Source organism: Acomys minous (genome assembly GCF_964271855.1).
Source record: "Acomys minous genome assembly, chromosome: 2".
Taxonomy (NCBI): Eukaryota; Metazoa; Chordata; class Mammalia; order Rodentia; family Muridae; genus Acomys; species Acomys minous.
The window spans coordinates 56,768,698-56,783,500 of NC_140484.1; the positions used below are offsets into that span (position 1 = coordinate 56,768,698).

At 50.7% G+C, this 14,803-nt stretch overlaps 1 protein-coding gene across 1 annotated transcript in view; it reads right to left on the reverse strand.

The window, feature by feature from the left end:
• Positions 1 to 12,213, reverse strand: part of LSP1 (lymphocyte specific protein 1) — a 33,779-nt gene extending 21,566 nt beyond the window's left edge. The window contains exon 1 of the mRNA XM_084773821.1: positions 12,049 to 12,213. Coding sequence (XP_084629947.1) covers positions 12,049 to 12,116 — 68 coding nt within the window. The 5' untranslated portion in view covers positions 12,117 to 12,213. The remainder of the gene's footprint in view (positions 1 to 12,048) is intronic.
• Positions 12,214 to 14,803: the final 2,590 nt, after the last annotated feature.

Sequence of the window (14,803 nt, forward strand, 5' to 3'; positions counted from 1 at the left end):
GTTCTCCACCACCCCCCAAAGGGAGGGTTCTCTGGATCTACGTTCTCACTTCATCAGAGTTCCCTAAGCCCTTCCAGGGACCTGTCCTGTCCACTGGTTAACCATTGTAGACCTCAGTCTCTGTGTCTTCACGCACATTTCTTCAGCTCAAGACTGTATATGGTGCCAAATCTAACCCCTGCCCAAGGCCTTGCCTTGTCTATGGCTTTAATGGCCCCATTGCCCTGCCTATGGGCTAACAAGCCATAAGCCAGGTGCTAGGTCTTGTGGCTCTTTCTGTCACCCCACAACCAAGGGGGTGCTGGGATCAGTTTCCTGTTTGTCATGTGGTACTGGTAAGTTGATAAGATCGATCAAAGGTGCTCCCTAAGGACTCAGGACACCATAAGGGATAGTGACAATGAAGGATACATCCCAGCTCAGACTGGAGCAACATCCAGTCTGAGTGAGGAAGCCATGCCCGAGAACCCTGAAGTCTGGGCTAACCGTGAAAGACGGGCATGAGGCATGGATATAGTATTGGCTAGAGGCTAGGATGGAGAGAGGCTGAGACACCAGCTTAGACCTCAGTGCTGGTCCTGACCTTGGTTGTCATCTGGGACCACGATAGGCCTAGGACTTGGAGGTAGCCATCTCTCCTGGCAACTGCCTACTACCCCCATCTGTGCCCTGTCTCACCACTGAGAGCCAGGACCAAAACATATAGAAATATGAAACAATGCCAGCCCCATCCTTTAGGAGCACGGGATCTAAAAGCAGCCATGGAAGCAGGTCAGGGGACAGGCCACCAGATGAGCAGAGGAGCAGAACGTTCCTGGCCAGGGAGACCATAACAGGCTTCCTGGAGGAGGAGGCACTGCAACAGAGCCTTAAAGCTGGGAGAGTGTGGAAGAGGAAGAGCACAGCAGGTGGCTCGGAGAACAGCAATGAGCTAATTATTGGACATGCCTGAGGTTTGTAGTGCCTGGGCCTATTGTTGTCTGTTCCCTCATACACATAGGAGAAAACAGGCTGAGTGAAGCCTCTCAAAGGCCTGAGGTCCAGTGGCCAGAGAGGCAGGATTCCCAATGGTTCCAGTGCCTCCCAGGACCAGGACTATCAGGCCAGTGGTTTCTGGGGCCTATGGCTATGGGTCCAATCTCACTTGTAAAGTAGGGGTGACTGGTTAGTTCCCAGAGGCAGCAAGAAAACATGACATGGGTCCTTGGCAGCTACTATGGGGGTACATCCTCTGTGGGTCCTGGGGACACACAGGGCTGTTGGGAGGAAGACGTGCAGCTGCCTGGCTGACCAAGGTGATGGTTTCGTGCTGGCCTTCAGCATCTTCCCATACATGTGCATAGCAGCCCCGCACAGCCTGTGGGCCACATGCCTGCCAGTCCGGGTGTTGGGGGGGGGGGAGTACCACTGTCGGCAAGGGCACCTCGGGCACCATGCCTGGGCTGGGAGGGACCTACCTCAGCAGCTTCTCCAGGCCCCGTTTGCTAGCATTTCTCCTCAGGAGTGCGGGGCCATTCATGCTGTGGGCCTGCCCCGCGACGATGCTGGTGACCTGGCCTGACCCCCTGGCACTGGGGACACAGCCTGCAGCTTCAAAGGCTCCTGGGTGCTGTGGCACAGCACCTCTGTTCTCTCCCTCTTCTTTCTCCTCTTCCCCCCCCCCCTTCTTCTTTCTTTTCCTCTCCTCTCCTCTGCCCTGCCCTCTCTCTTCTCCTTGCCCTTCTCTTTGTGTTCTTGTCCCTCTCTTGTTCCTGCCCCCCCCACTACTCCCCCTGTCAGTCTGTCTGGTCTCTCTGTCTCTGACACCCCTTCCCTGTCTCCTCTGTCTGTCTGTCTGTCACAGCCCCTGGAGGCAGGGGTCTGAGGCTGGCTCCCAGATGGCAGCCCCAGGCCTTTCCTCTGTCCCTGGACCCTGTCTCTGTGGGTCTCTCCCCTCTCCTCTCTCAGGACGCCTAGCAGCTGCTTTCCCTTTGTCCCCCAGCCCCCTTCTCCGCCCCCTCGGTCTCCTCCACCTCCACCACCTCCTCCTCCTTCCGAGACTAGTAAAAATGTCAGAGAGAAACCCTCCCAGCCCCGCAGTGTGGGGGCCTGGCTGGACCTCCACGCCCGTTTGTGGGCAGCATGGTGGTAATGCCCCCCTCTGACCATCTTGGCAGCTTCTGCCACTTCCCACCTCTCTGCCTCTACCACTCCACTCTGGGTGCCTGGCCCACAGGTCACCTCCCCATCCTCAGAGCCTCTTGCCCATCTCTGCCGGCCTGCTGCTCCCTGACCCTTGGTTCTCTCCACCCAGGTCTGGGCCTTGGCTGTCGCTGACCTAGCTGACTGGCCCTCCTTGCCCTTCTCTTCTCCTCTGGCGGTTTCATCCCTATCTCAGTCTCCCTCCTACCTTCCCTCCCCCATTCCTTTCCCTCCCTTCTTTTTCTCCCTCATTCCCCTCCCTCTTCTCCCTCCCTCTGGGTCTTCAGTTTTCCCTCTGTTTATTCCCAGTTCTCTGCTCTTGTATAACCTCCAGGGGAGGCTGGGCACCCCAGGAATCTTCCCAGGTCACCTAGTTGAGAGGCTACTGCCCTCCCCACATCCTCAGGCTACATTCAGAGCAGGGAGGTATAGACACCACAGAGAGCATCTTCCTTGGTCTAGAGAGCCAAAGTCCCCAGGATGGTGGAAGGTACTGGGGTGGTTGGTGCCCTCACCAGCCAGCCCCCTACCCTGTCCTCTGGCTCAGGCCCAGGGACAAGCAGCCCAGCCCATTGTTTTTCTGGTTGGGCTTAGTCACTGTGACTCACTGGAGAACATTGAAGGCTAGTGGCTGGGCTGGTTGGGGGTGGGGGGGAAGTTGCCATGGGCCAGTTCTGAGCGAGTAAGCTTTCATCTAGTGGCTTCCTGGATCACCCACACTCATAACTGCGGATGAACAGTACTGTTAGACCCATGAGCCAGATGGGAAAACCAAGGTTGGCCAGCAGCCCTGGGCCAGGTCAAAGAGGCAGAGTCTGGCATAGCCAAGACCATAGTTGGGTCTATTGACTGCCAGCAACTGCCTACCATGTTTCCGTCTACACAGCTGGTCTCCAGTTGTCCTCCATCTCCATACGTGCAGAATGGGCACACGTGAGCTACTGTGTGTGACCTCAAGGTGGGCCAGCAAGTCAGATTCCAGGAAACCTGGAGACTACTGAGGACAGAAGTGGGAGTTGGGGGTCACATGCATAGATCACTTGGTGGGAAGGAGGTATATTTTAAAGCGATGGTACAGATACAGTGTCGCAGGACTCAACAGCTCAGATCTGGAGCGACTAAAAAGCTATCTACCTGCCTTTTCCACCACACTCGCTACAGGATGAGATCTGGCTGTTCTGGGCATAGCAGTTACAGCATCTCCTTCCCCTAGCATCTCCGAGGAAGAGATAGAGCCAGGGTGTATAGCAGAGACAGCAGAGTCCACTGCCCTCCCAAACAGCACAGACACATAAGCAATAGCGCACTCTGAAGGAATAAGGACGGGCTGGTATGAACCTCACTTCCCTCTGGTGAGCCCATGCTGAGGAGGGCAGCCAGTGGAACCAGATCGCCCATGAAACCAGCTTGTACCACACCGGCACCACAACTCACCACACCACCTCCTGGCCCCTGTTCCTACTCCAGCTAGACAGCCAGAAATGACACGTGGTCAGGGCAATTTGGGTTCAAAAGGAAGGAAGAATGTTTCCAGACAGGGAAGGCTGCCTTAATCGGGGATAGTTCCCATGAAGACAGGTGGAATGACTTAAGGCTTTGAGGCAATGACATCCATGTATGGACAAGAGGACAGAATGTTTGATACTGGCCTTACTGTTTATCGTTTTCCATCTAGCCACCTACTGCTCCATCCATCAGTCCATGGATATGTACACCCATTCATCTACCCATCTATTCACATACTTATTCATTTATCCACCTACCTATCTATCTGTCTATCCATCTATCTATCTATCTATCTATCCATCCATCCATCCATCCATCCATCATCCATATTGTCTTTATGGTGCTTGTATTTTTAAGTATCATTTATCAACCCATCAAGTCTTCATCATGCTTATCCATCCCCCTCTGTGAATATAATATAACCATTTCAAGAAATTGTTCATACATCTATATCAGCCTATTTATCTTTCATTACATTTCTCCGTTGAAAAATAATTTATCAAATGACCATCCATCCATGCATGCACGCATCCATCTGTCCTTCTGTCCATCTATCCACTGATCCACCTGCTTAAATGTCTTTTTAAATTTTAAATGTGTTATTACTAAGGGGGGCTGCACATACCAAGCGAGCATGCAGGAGTCAGAAGACACTCTTGCGGAGTTGTTTCCGTCCTTCCTTCTTTATATGGATTCTGGAGATCTAACTCAGGTCACCAAGCTTCTGTGACAATTATCATTTTACCACACTGAGTTATTTCATTACCACACTTAGAAGAAGTGTTCAGCAAGCCACCCATCCATTTGGAGCACATTAACCTCCCATTACATACTAATTGATGCTGTCTACATGTATGTGCATTGTCAATTTGTATGTGCATTGTCTAACCAGGAAATCTTCAATCCGTGCTTTCGTCTCCAAATATTCTTCTGCTCTTATTTTTATTCATCTACACAGATTTCTGTGTTATCTTTATACCTTTTCCATATTTGTTCATAAATCTGTCTTTTCAGTCATCTTCTCACCTAGGCACCTGCACATCCAGCAGCACACATCTTTGTGCATGATACAGTATGGATGTCAATACAACATTCTAGGACACCAGCCTCTAGCCCAATTTTTATCATCTACTCTTCCTCTCCCCCATGCCATCCATCTACTCACATAGCCACTTAATTAGCCACACTTTTGTCCTTCCATCTGTATGTTTATTCAAGGAGCACAAATTGAATTCCAATAACCTTTAATGTTTGGAGATGCAGCACCATTTTCCAAACTCTCCAATGCTCATGATGCTGACATTGTAGTGGGAACAAATAAGTAAATATGAACCAACACATAGCAAATGATGGTTAATATTTATGTTAATATTATGCTAATATTGTGACTCAGGATAAGGAAACAGGAAGCACCAGGGGACTGAGATGCTTTGTATTATTGTCAAGGTAGAGGAAAAGTTTAGTGGAAAGGAATAAGCACTTGCTGATTTAAGAAGGAGGAAGAGAGGGAAAAGGAAAGAGATTGACTTTCCCACAATGGGAGAAAGTATTCCAGAAAAATCATACAAAATTTATGGTGAGTGGTGTCTTTTCACACACATATATTTTCAACAGTTCACCCAATACCAATTTATCCATTTACAGATTTGTCATCTGTTTATCTTGTCACTCATACATCTATTGTTATAACTATTTATCCATTTATCCATTATTTATTTATATCATAATCTGCCTGTCTTGGTATTATATCTGTCTAGTCATTTATCTATGTCCTATTTACTCCTCACTCATCCATCTATCTTTTTCATCCCATGTGCTTATCCTTCAATACATCCATTTATCTATTCCATGCATCCATCTATTTACCTACGTATCTACCCATCCATCCAATAATCCACCCATTCACTCTCATGCAACTGTCTATCCAACCCTCAGCCGTCCATGTATCTATCCATCAATCTACCCATCCACCCACCACTCATCCATCCTACCCACTCATAAATCTAGCCACCCACCAACCAACTCATGCACTCATCGGTGCACCCATTCACCTTATATTCATCCAGCCACCTACATCCATCCATTTATCCATGTTCTTTCACCCATCTATCCATCCACCTACCCATATATCCATTTGTTCATCCATCCATCCATCCAACCATCCACTCAACCATACACTCACCCATCCACCTTCTCATTCATCCATCCAATCTTCCATCCAGCCACCCCTTATTTATCTACCCACACACACCACCCATTCAGCCATCTATTTACTACCCCATCTATGCATCCATCATCCACCCATCATCCATCCATCATCTGCCCATCATCCATCCATCCACTCACTCAACCACCCACCCACCCACTTACCTATGCTCCTGTTAATCCATCTATCCCCTCACCCATCTACATACCCATATATTCACTCACTAATCAATCCATCTGTACTACCCCCATCTACCCAGCTATTCGTCAATCCACCGATCCATATATCTACCAATATTCAGTCACCTACTCACCCTCCTATTCATCTACCCACTCATTTATTCATCCAACTATCTACTCATCCATCCATCCATCTATCTATCCATACATGCATTCATCCATTCACTCATCTATGCACTCAATTCCCCCTTCATTCATCCATCTGCCCCCTAGTCATCCACCCACCAATATATACACCCATCTGTCATTTGTCCATCCACTCACCTCTCATCCATCACCCCTCATCCATCCATCTACCCATCCACATATCCACCCATCCATCCAACCACCCACTCACATATCTATCTGTTCATCCATCCATCCATTACTTCCTATTTATTCACATATTCATGCATCCATCGATCCACCCATCATTCCGTTTATCTATCCATTCACTTGTTCACTTATTGATCTGTCCGAAGATATACCCACACACCCATCTGTCCACCCACCCATCCAGACATTCATCCATCTACCCACCTAGCTATTCCCATACCTCCTTCTTCATCCATCTTTCCCTCTGTTAACATATTTAACCACTAGTGAGTCTTCTTTTATTTTCTTATTTCCTTTATTTTATGAGTAGACACGGGTCAAAAGCTTATGGCTTGAGATAAAGTTCCAAAAGGTTAGGTCCCTCTTATAAAAGGCCCTAAACAGAGCTCAAGAAACACAGATCTTCTCCCTTGTCCATACATCTTCATAAACTCCAGCAAACACACTCCAACAGACATGCTCACAAACCAGTGTACTTTAATGAGGAAAGACACAATAAGCAGGGGGAGCCTACTGGTGGAGGGGTCTGGGGTGGTGGCTTTTAATAGTAATGTGGCTCTAATTTACATAATGGGAAGCCTCCAAATGCTTCCTGCACTCATCAGATCCATATGTTCCCCTTTCCAAGCAAGATCTGGTGGGCCAGAGCTAGGGGTGGGGCCAGGGAGCTGGGTGTGGTGATGAAGCCAACTGTGGTTGGAGTGGGACTAGGAGAAAGGGTAACAGAGTCTTTCCAGATTTTTTTTTTTGGAATAAACTAGCTATGTCCATCTGTCTTGAGTTCTTTTTGAGGAGAGGTTCTTGGGAGAAGAGGGAGCAGTAGAAGGTGGGGGAGAAGATGAGGAAGGGAAAAGGAAGAGGGGAAATAAAAGGAGGAGTAAGAGAAGGAAGAGAGAAGAGGGACAGAAGAAAGAGGAGGGGAAGGAAGGGGAGGGAAGGAAAAGAGAGAGGAGGAGGATAGAGGAGAAAGAGAAGAAAGAAGTAGAAAGGGGAAAGAGGAGAAATAGAAATAAGGGGAAAAGGGAGGAGGGAAGGGAGAGGAGGGGAAAGAAGAAAAGGAGAGAAGAAGAGAAGAGAGGAGAAGAGAGAGGAGAGGAGAGGAGAGGAGAGGAGAGGCAAGGGCAGGTAGTGTGACTTTTCTCAGAAACTGAGCACTCACAGTAGACTGCCTTTAGTAAAGAAGGTACAGCCACCTTAGGGTGGGAGAGTGGTTCTTTTTACTACAGACAGAAGGATGTGAACCTGAGAGGACCCATGTGCTAGGAATGGGACCCCATCCTCATGCACTTATCCAGAAGGCAGATGGTTAGACTGAGGCTCTGGAAGGAATGTTGGATCAGCAAATGGAGCCTGGTTAGACTGGTCTGGCCACAAGAAAGAACCAGAGGCTTTCCTGACCCATCTGCTGTCTACTTTAAGATTCTTATACTCTAAACACAGGAGCCCCTTGCCTCTCTGCTAGCTTCTTGGTACTGGGTAGGAGCTAACGAAAACCTAATTCTGGGGAATGGGCTGGGCTGTCACCAAGTAGCCCCTTTATCCAAACCTGTCCTCTGTAGGTATCAAAGCACTGCTATCCAAAGAGAGGCCGTGATGCCTCAGGGCCAATGGGAACCGACTCAAGAGTTACCTTGTGACCTGATCCAGGTCCAATGCCACTGGAGCAGATGCAGAGACCCATGACTATACAAGCCTGGACCATAACCCACAAAACACTCTTATTCCAGCCTTGGGTGTCTCTATAGATCACCTGCCACCCAACTTGGGCTATTCCCACAGAGTACCCCTCACCCTGACCCATTCTATGCCCCACAAAGGCACTGGTTCTATGTCAACCTCCTTTGCATAGCAGTGGATACACTCTGGGTATTCTCACCAGAACACCCTAAGAAACAGTCTGGAGCCGGGCATGGTGGCACATGCCTTTAATTCCAGCACTTGGAAAGCAGAGGCAGTGGGTCACTGTGAGATCGAGGCCAGCCTGGTCTACAAAGCAAGTCTAAGACAGCCAAGGTTACACAGAGAATCCCTGTCTCGAAAAACCAAAGAAGAAGAAGAAGAAGAAGAAGAAGAAGAAGAAGAAGAAGAAGAAGAAGAAGAAGAAGAAGAAGAAAAAGAAGTCTGGAGAAGCCTAACCTCCATCTCACCCTAAGCCCACAGAGGCCATGTCTAGTCACAGTAAGCCATCTCTAAAAGGACCATTCTTGGAAGGACAGTTGAGGAAACCAAGGCTCTAGATGGTGACCGTTTACCCTTCTCCGTACCCTCATCTTGAAATAGCATCTTACACCCTATCCCAAAAGCCTAGCTTCCTAGAGGAAAAGGCCTGGTTTGCTTCTTGTGGGTCTCCTCCCCTGGCAAGCCCTCACCTCCTCATGGCTCACCACTCCCTTTCATAACCACCTTAGGGAAACTGAGGCAGAGAGAATCATTAGTATAAAAGTAGTGTCACCCTGACAGGGACATCCCTTCCTAGGCCATCTGTCCTCAGCCTCTCCCAGAACTGTCTACCTCAAGTGGACAGGGCAAAAGGTAAGCCCGTGATGTCTCAAATGTGCCAGGCATCTGCTTTCCCTTCCCCAACTCGAGATGGGGATCTGAAAGAGGTGGATGGAATATGGTAGAAAACCTAGGGTCTACCAGAAGAAGACCGCTGTTTGGCTCTCCCCTCTGTTTTTAGGGACCCCTGACTTGGCCTGGCTTGGCTCAGTTCTTCTACTTGGGGAGAGAGCTCCAGAACTGAGCTCCTAGGCATTCCACCGTCAGAGCACACCTTGGGAGGGCAAGGTTGGGGGGGGGGGTCCTGCCTCTCAGATGAAGGCTCTCAATTGTGCTCATGGCCTCCTTCTGATTAGAGCTCAGAGGGTCAGAGGGACAGGTGGTCCAGGAAGGAACCCTGCCTAGGTCACCCTCAGATTGTCCTGTAGGTCGGCAGATATGGGCCTAGGCCAGAAAGATTTCCAGGGTAGATGAGGACCCAAAGCAGGGCCCTCAGCAAAGCAGCATCAGATGCTGAGGAAATCAGGATGCAGACACCCCAAGGGCCAGATGAGCCATGCAACCGAGGGAACAAATAGCCCGTGGAGTGGCCCACGCCTGTGCAGAGACATCTGTTCACCTGAGTCTGTCCCCAATGAGAGGAAGCATGGCTCCATACAGAGTTGTGGCTCTAGAACATGAATAGTGTTTGAGTCTGAGGCCCCAAGGAAATGTTGAGCTGATCCTTTATCTGTGAGCCTCTATCTCTGAGCTGCATGGCTGCCTTGTAGCTCCTGAGGTACTACATTGCATAGTGGAGGTGCAGGGGAGTTGAAGCTTGGTTTTGGGCCAAGACATTCCCTCACTGTCATCCAGTCCACTTGCAGCCCTGTGGAGATGCCTCACCCTGCTCCCAAAGGACAAAAACAAGCCAATGACCCGGTGTTGGGTAGTCAGGCAGGGAGAGAGCACCTCCAACAAGAAAGAGTGGAAGTCCCACATCAATGGTGAGAATACTAAAGTGCTGCACAGTAGCATCCCACCCATCTGAGGGCTCTGTGGGAAGGGCTTGGCCTGCTTTGGACTTGGAGTGCGTGGATGTTGTGTTATACTCACTCTGATATACCAGGGCAGGTGTGAGGGAGGTGCCTGGCCCCTGCCTGGTGTGCCTAGTCCTCTGTGGGCAGCATGGGATGGGGATTCCCCCGATCTGCTCTAGCCAAAACTGACCCTGATCCTTCCGGGGATTCCTGAGTGGGAACTTCTTAGGCCAAATTGCCCCTTCTGGGCATCGGGGACTTCTTACCACTTTAAACAGGAGAATCCCCTGGTCCCTGAGTCACCCTGTAAAAGGACAGCCCCACCTCCCCCTGGGTCTCAGTTTCATTTTGAAAGGTTGGTGGAGCACTTTGCCCTCTTTTCTCTTCCATTTTGGGGAAGACATCTTTAGGGGGCTCCCAGACCCCTTGAGGTCTTAGAACCTTGGAACAGGAGTTCCTGACAGATGGGCACAGGTGCAGCCCGGCTCCAGTTCTACATCAAGATGCCTAGGGATCGGCTGTGCCTGCCAGAGCAGAGCTGTGGGCACCCTTGACTGTGCTGCTTAGACCTCGGCATTTGAGACAGCTGAGAGAAGGGGCCAAGAAAGGGCCTAGGAGGAGGGTGGGGCCAGCTTGGCTGCTTTCAGCTGCCCTTCTATGGGCACAAGGTGGCAGGGGCACTGACGTGAGGACATTTCTGAACAGGATCACAGCTGTTGTCCGATCACCCTGTTCCACACACCCCACAGCTTATGTCCTCACCCAGCCTGGGCAGCGTGTCCTTAGAGCCCTTCTTGGCCTGTCATGGTGCATGTCCCCCTCTCCTGGGAGACAGCCTTCATAGAGTCTTTCTGGGGACAACATGGCCCTGGGACCCTCAGGCTGGCACATGGATGCTGACCCAGGCCAGGCCAGCCTTTGCTTAGCTTCAGACTCCTTTCCTGTCCTGAGGGTATCACTTTCAAACTGGCGTCCAGATGGAAAGCAATAGTGGAAAGGCTGGGGTTGGCCCTCTACCTCCAACACACACCCCTCACCGTGAGGCCTCTTTCCCATTATCACAGATAAGAACTGAGGCATCACTGTTCCTGTCCATGATCTGGAGCCTGGCTCTAGTTTACAAGGCAGCTAGGTGGGCCTTTTCTCCTTGAGCCTGTGTCTGAATCCCAAAGGCCACACCCTCCCTGACAGCCTATAGCTCTGGCAGCAGTTCTAGGGTGTCTAAGGTTTTGCCTCCTTCTTCCCTTTCTTCTTACGCACCTGGACCACAACCCCCACATCCTGTCCCCATGAGGCCTCTAGCCCCTGACATGTCCTCTTCTGTACCCCTGAAGGCCCTACTGGTCCTCAAGACTTGACACTGTCTTCTGACACCTGTTCCTGGGCCATGGCAGAGCAGGCCCTAACGGCCTGGCTTAGTCTCCACGCCTGCCCACTGACAACCTCCCTCCCCGGAACCTACAGCTTATGACCCAACACAGGGAAGAAGAACATCAACAGTCCTTTAAATCACAGATGCCCTTCAGCAGCTGGCAGCCTGGAGGCCTCTGCTCAGCTCTGCCCGTGGCAGAGTAGCGGTTCCCTTTACCTCTGTCCATGTTCCCTTCCCATACCCGCTGTACCCAACATCAGTGCCTGGTCCCCAAGATGCCATTGGCCTTCTCTATCCCCCCACATAGCTAGCTCGGGGACCCCTGAGGCCTGGTGACCTCTGATTATCTTAAGGTAGACCAGACCCATCAGACAAGCTTGCAAGTGAGAGGTGAGGAGCCTGGCTAGGATTCCTAGGCCCAGTTTCTCCCAACACAGTTGTTGCTCTCTCCCACTGTTCAGGCCACACCCAGGCACTCCCAGTTCCTTCCACACCAAGCATCAACTCTCTTTGTCCTGGCTATGGATCTTAGCCAGGAAGACCTAGCCTTGCCCACTTAGGCCAAGCTGCAAAGGTAGGTGGAGGAGACACACACCTCTGCGATAAGAGGGGGTTTATGAAGGACCCCCAAGTCCCCAGTGGATAACCACCATGCAAGACTCTGCCCCCTCAGGACTTGGCACAAAACAAGCTCCCTACAGGGATGCTCACCCTTGGCTGTCTTCTGCAAGCAGCTCTTCCTGTTCCTCGCAGCTGGGGTCACCGGCAGCCTCCGCCATGAGCCTGATGTCTTTGGTGTGGGTGCACTTGTTGTGGCTCCTGGTTACTTCTCCGTAAGATGATGGGCGACGGCTTAGAGCCCCCACCCCAGCGGGTTTCACTTCCTCCTTCCGGCAGCAGGTTGAGGTTTGGAACCTATCAGGACTTAGGGTTGTGGTGGTTTTTTGTTTTTTTTTTTTTTTACTACATTGCTGCAAGAGAAGAAGAAAAAGTGAAGCCCAAATCACTCATCAGGAAGTGTTGAGCAAGCTGCAGCAGCCTAGGGGGACAGGAAAAGGCTGAGGGCAGAGGTGGTTAAGAACGCTCCTCACAGCTCTGACCCATGTAGCTGGGACACCCTGTGTATCTCCTGAGCTCCCATCAGAAGCCCTGAGAGTAGCTGGTCCTTCCACGGTGTCCAGAATCCACAGCCCCCTACACTGTCTGTGGACTGCTTTCAACTGCTTTGCGTGGGCATCCTCTGTGCTTCCAAGCGCGCTCATAGGACATGATGGAACCAGTTCGTGGGCACTCTTAACTAGCCTTTGCTCTCCACCCATGTCCGGGGCCCCATAGTCTGTAGGTCTAGACCTTGTCTCAGGCTGTCCCCATTCCTAGCTGCTGGACACCCGTGCCTCCTTGCTCTGCTAGCTCAGTTCTCTCCAATCCTGTCTCTGTGCTCTGGGCATTTGGAACCAATATGAGAGTTTGTGGATGTTCCCAGCTATGATGTGGTGGGTCATGGGTTCTCTTGAGAACCAAGACAGTAGCAGAACCAGAGGCTTTTGGGAGCGAACCAACAGGACTCTGGGTCATCAAGGAGTGATGGAGGGTACAAGGACCAGATTCCAAAATTGCAGGACTTGAGCTGAAGTGTCAGTGAGCCAAGTTGGGACAGCCACAGCATGGTAAAGACTCTCTCCTTGAGGTCCACTGGCCCAAGAGATAGAGAGAAAAAAAAATGGAGCCAGTGCCCTCTTGCCCAACACTGGCCAGTGGGTGGCCTCAGAAATCCGACTATGAGGTCTTGCAGGAGAAAAGGAGCAGTCAAGAGAGGGCTTGAGGGTGTTGGGAAACTCGGTGGAACCCATAGAATGACACTCAGAGGCAGACCAGTCTTTCAGTGGTGGACCAAGCCTGGCTCACTGTATCGCAGACCTAAGAGGGGAGGAGGGTGGCGGGGGGGGGGGGGGGGCGGTGCCAGAAGACCCAGGTGAGCAGTGCTCAGCAGGGTGGGGCAGAACTTCCGTCTCCTCTCTTTTTTTGCACTTGGCTTCCTTTGGACCCTCCCAAGTGCTCTGTTGGTGAGTGGCTGGGAGCGCATACAGCAGGTGACAGAGCTATGGCACTTTTGTCCTGACACCTCTTTAAGAATTTGCGCTGGTTCCTGTGTCTGCCGCAGGGCTCCCCCAGCCAGCCACCTTATCTGTGGAATCCAGCAGCTACTCTCAATGACCTTCCTCTGGCCTGCTGGTCCTTAAGGCTGGAGGACAGGCAGGTAGAGGTCATTGGTTGAGCTGACTTTAATATTCAGGCCTCTAATCCAGCAGCCCCCAACATCTTCCAAAGGGAAATTAAGGCCCTACCAACACATGTGAGAGAGCACGTGCCCGCGCGCACACACACACACACACACACACACACACACACCACACTCAAGTCAGTCCCATGCTTTTGTATGTCTAGCCTCCAGAGCTGAGAACAAAGCAAATCTTTGTTGTTTATAATTCACTCTGCCTCAGGGATACCGTGTAGGAGAAGAAAGTACACCAAGACGCCTGGGACACCTGGATCTATGTGAGCTGCCTCAGCTTAGTTTGATCTTAAGTGGGAGATTTTACCTTCTCTAAGTTTCATTCAGACCCCAGCCATTAAAGAGGGTGCCCCTGCCTGCCTGGCCTGTCTCCATCTTCCCAGACTGATGCAGAGGCTGAGCCCTCCCATTAAGGATTGAATTGCATACTCTAAGATGCATATGTTGAAGTCCTAAACCCAGGACTTCAGAATGTGACCTTATATGGAAATTGCCTTGTTGCAGATGTAACCAGTTAGGATGAGGTCATTGAGGGGAAAAGCCTGCTCCAGTGTGATTGGTGTCCTTACAAAAAGAGGAAATCTGGGCATACACGCACGTACACACACACACACACACACACACACACACACACACACACACACACACACACTCACCAGACAGAGAGAGAGAGATTAGTAAGCTGGGGAGATTCCCTCCCATTTAGCCCCATTAGTGCATGCTAGGCAGAATGAGAGAAATGTGTCCATTGTTCTAAAGGTTTAGGTCTGAAGTGTCTCTCACAGGCTCATGTTTTGAATGCTAGGTCCTTAGCTTGTGAAAGTGTGTGTGTGTGTGTGTGTGTGTGTGTGTGTGTGTGTGTGTGTGTGTGTGTATTTGTATTGTTGAACTAAAACCCAGAGCCTTGCACAAGCTAGGCAAAGTGATCTACTTCCCCCAGCCCTTGTGGTGCTAACTTTAAAGGATGTTTGTGCAGGCTGCGTGCACACATTAGGAAGCCTTTGGAAGGTGGGGCCAGACTCTGGCAGAAGTAGGTCAGTAAGGGCAGAACTTTCCAGGTCCCCTTACTGTTGTGTCTGGGTTGTTTTCTCCACTTTCTAGTAAGCCTCTGTTTAGGTCAGGTTGTGGCCTGCTCTACGTGACTCCACACTGTATAAAACAGTGGTTTTCAAG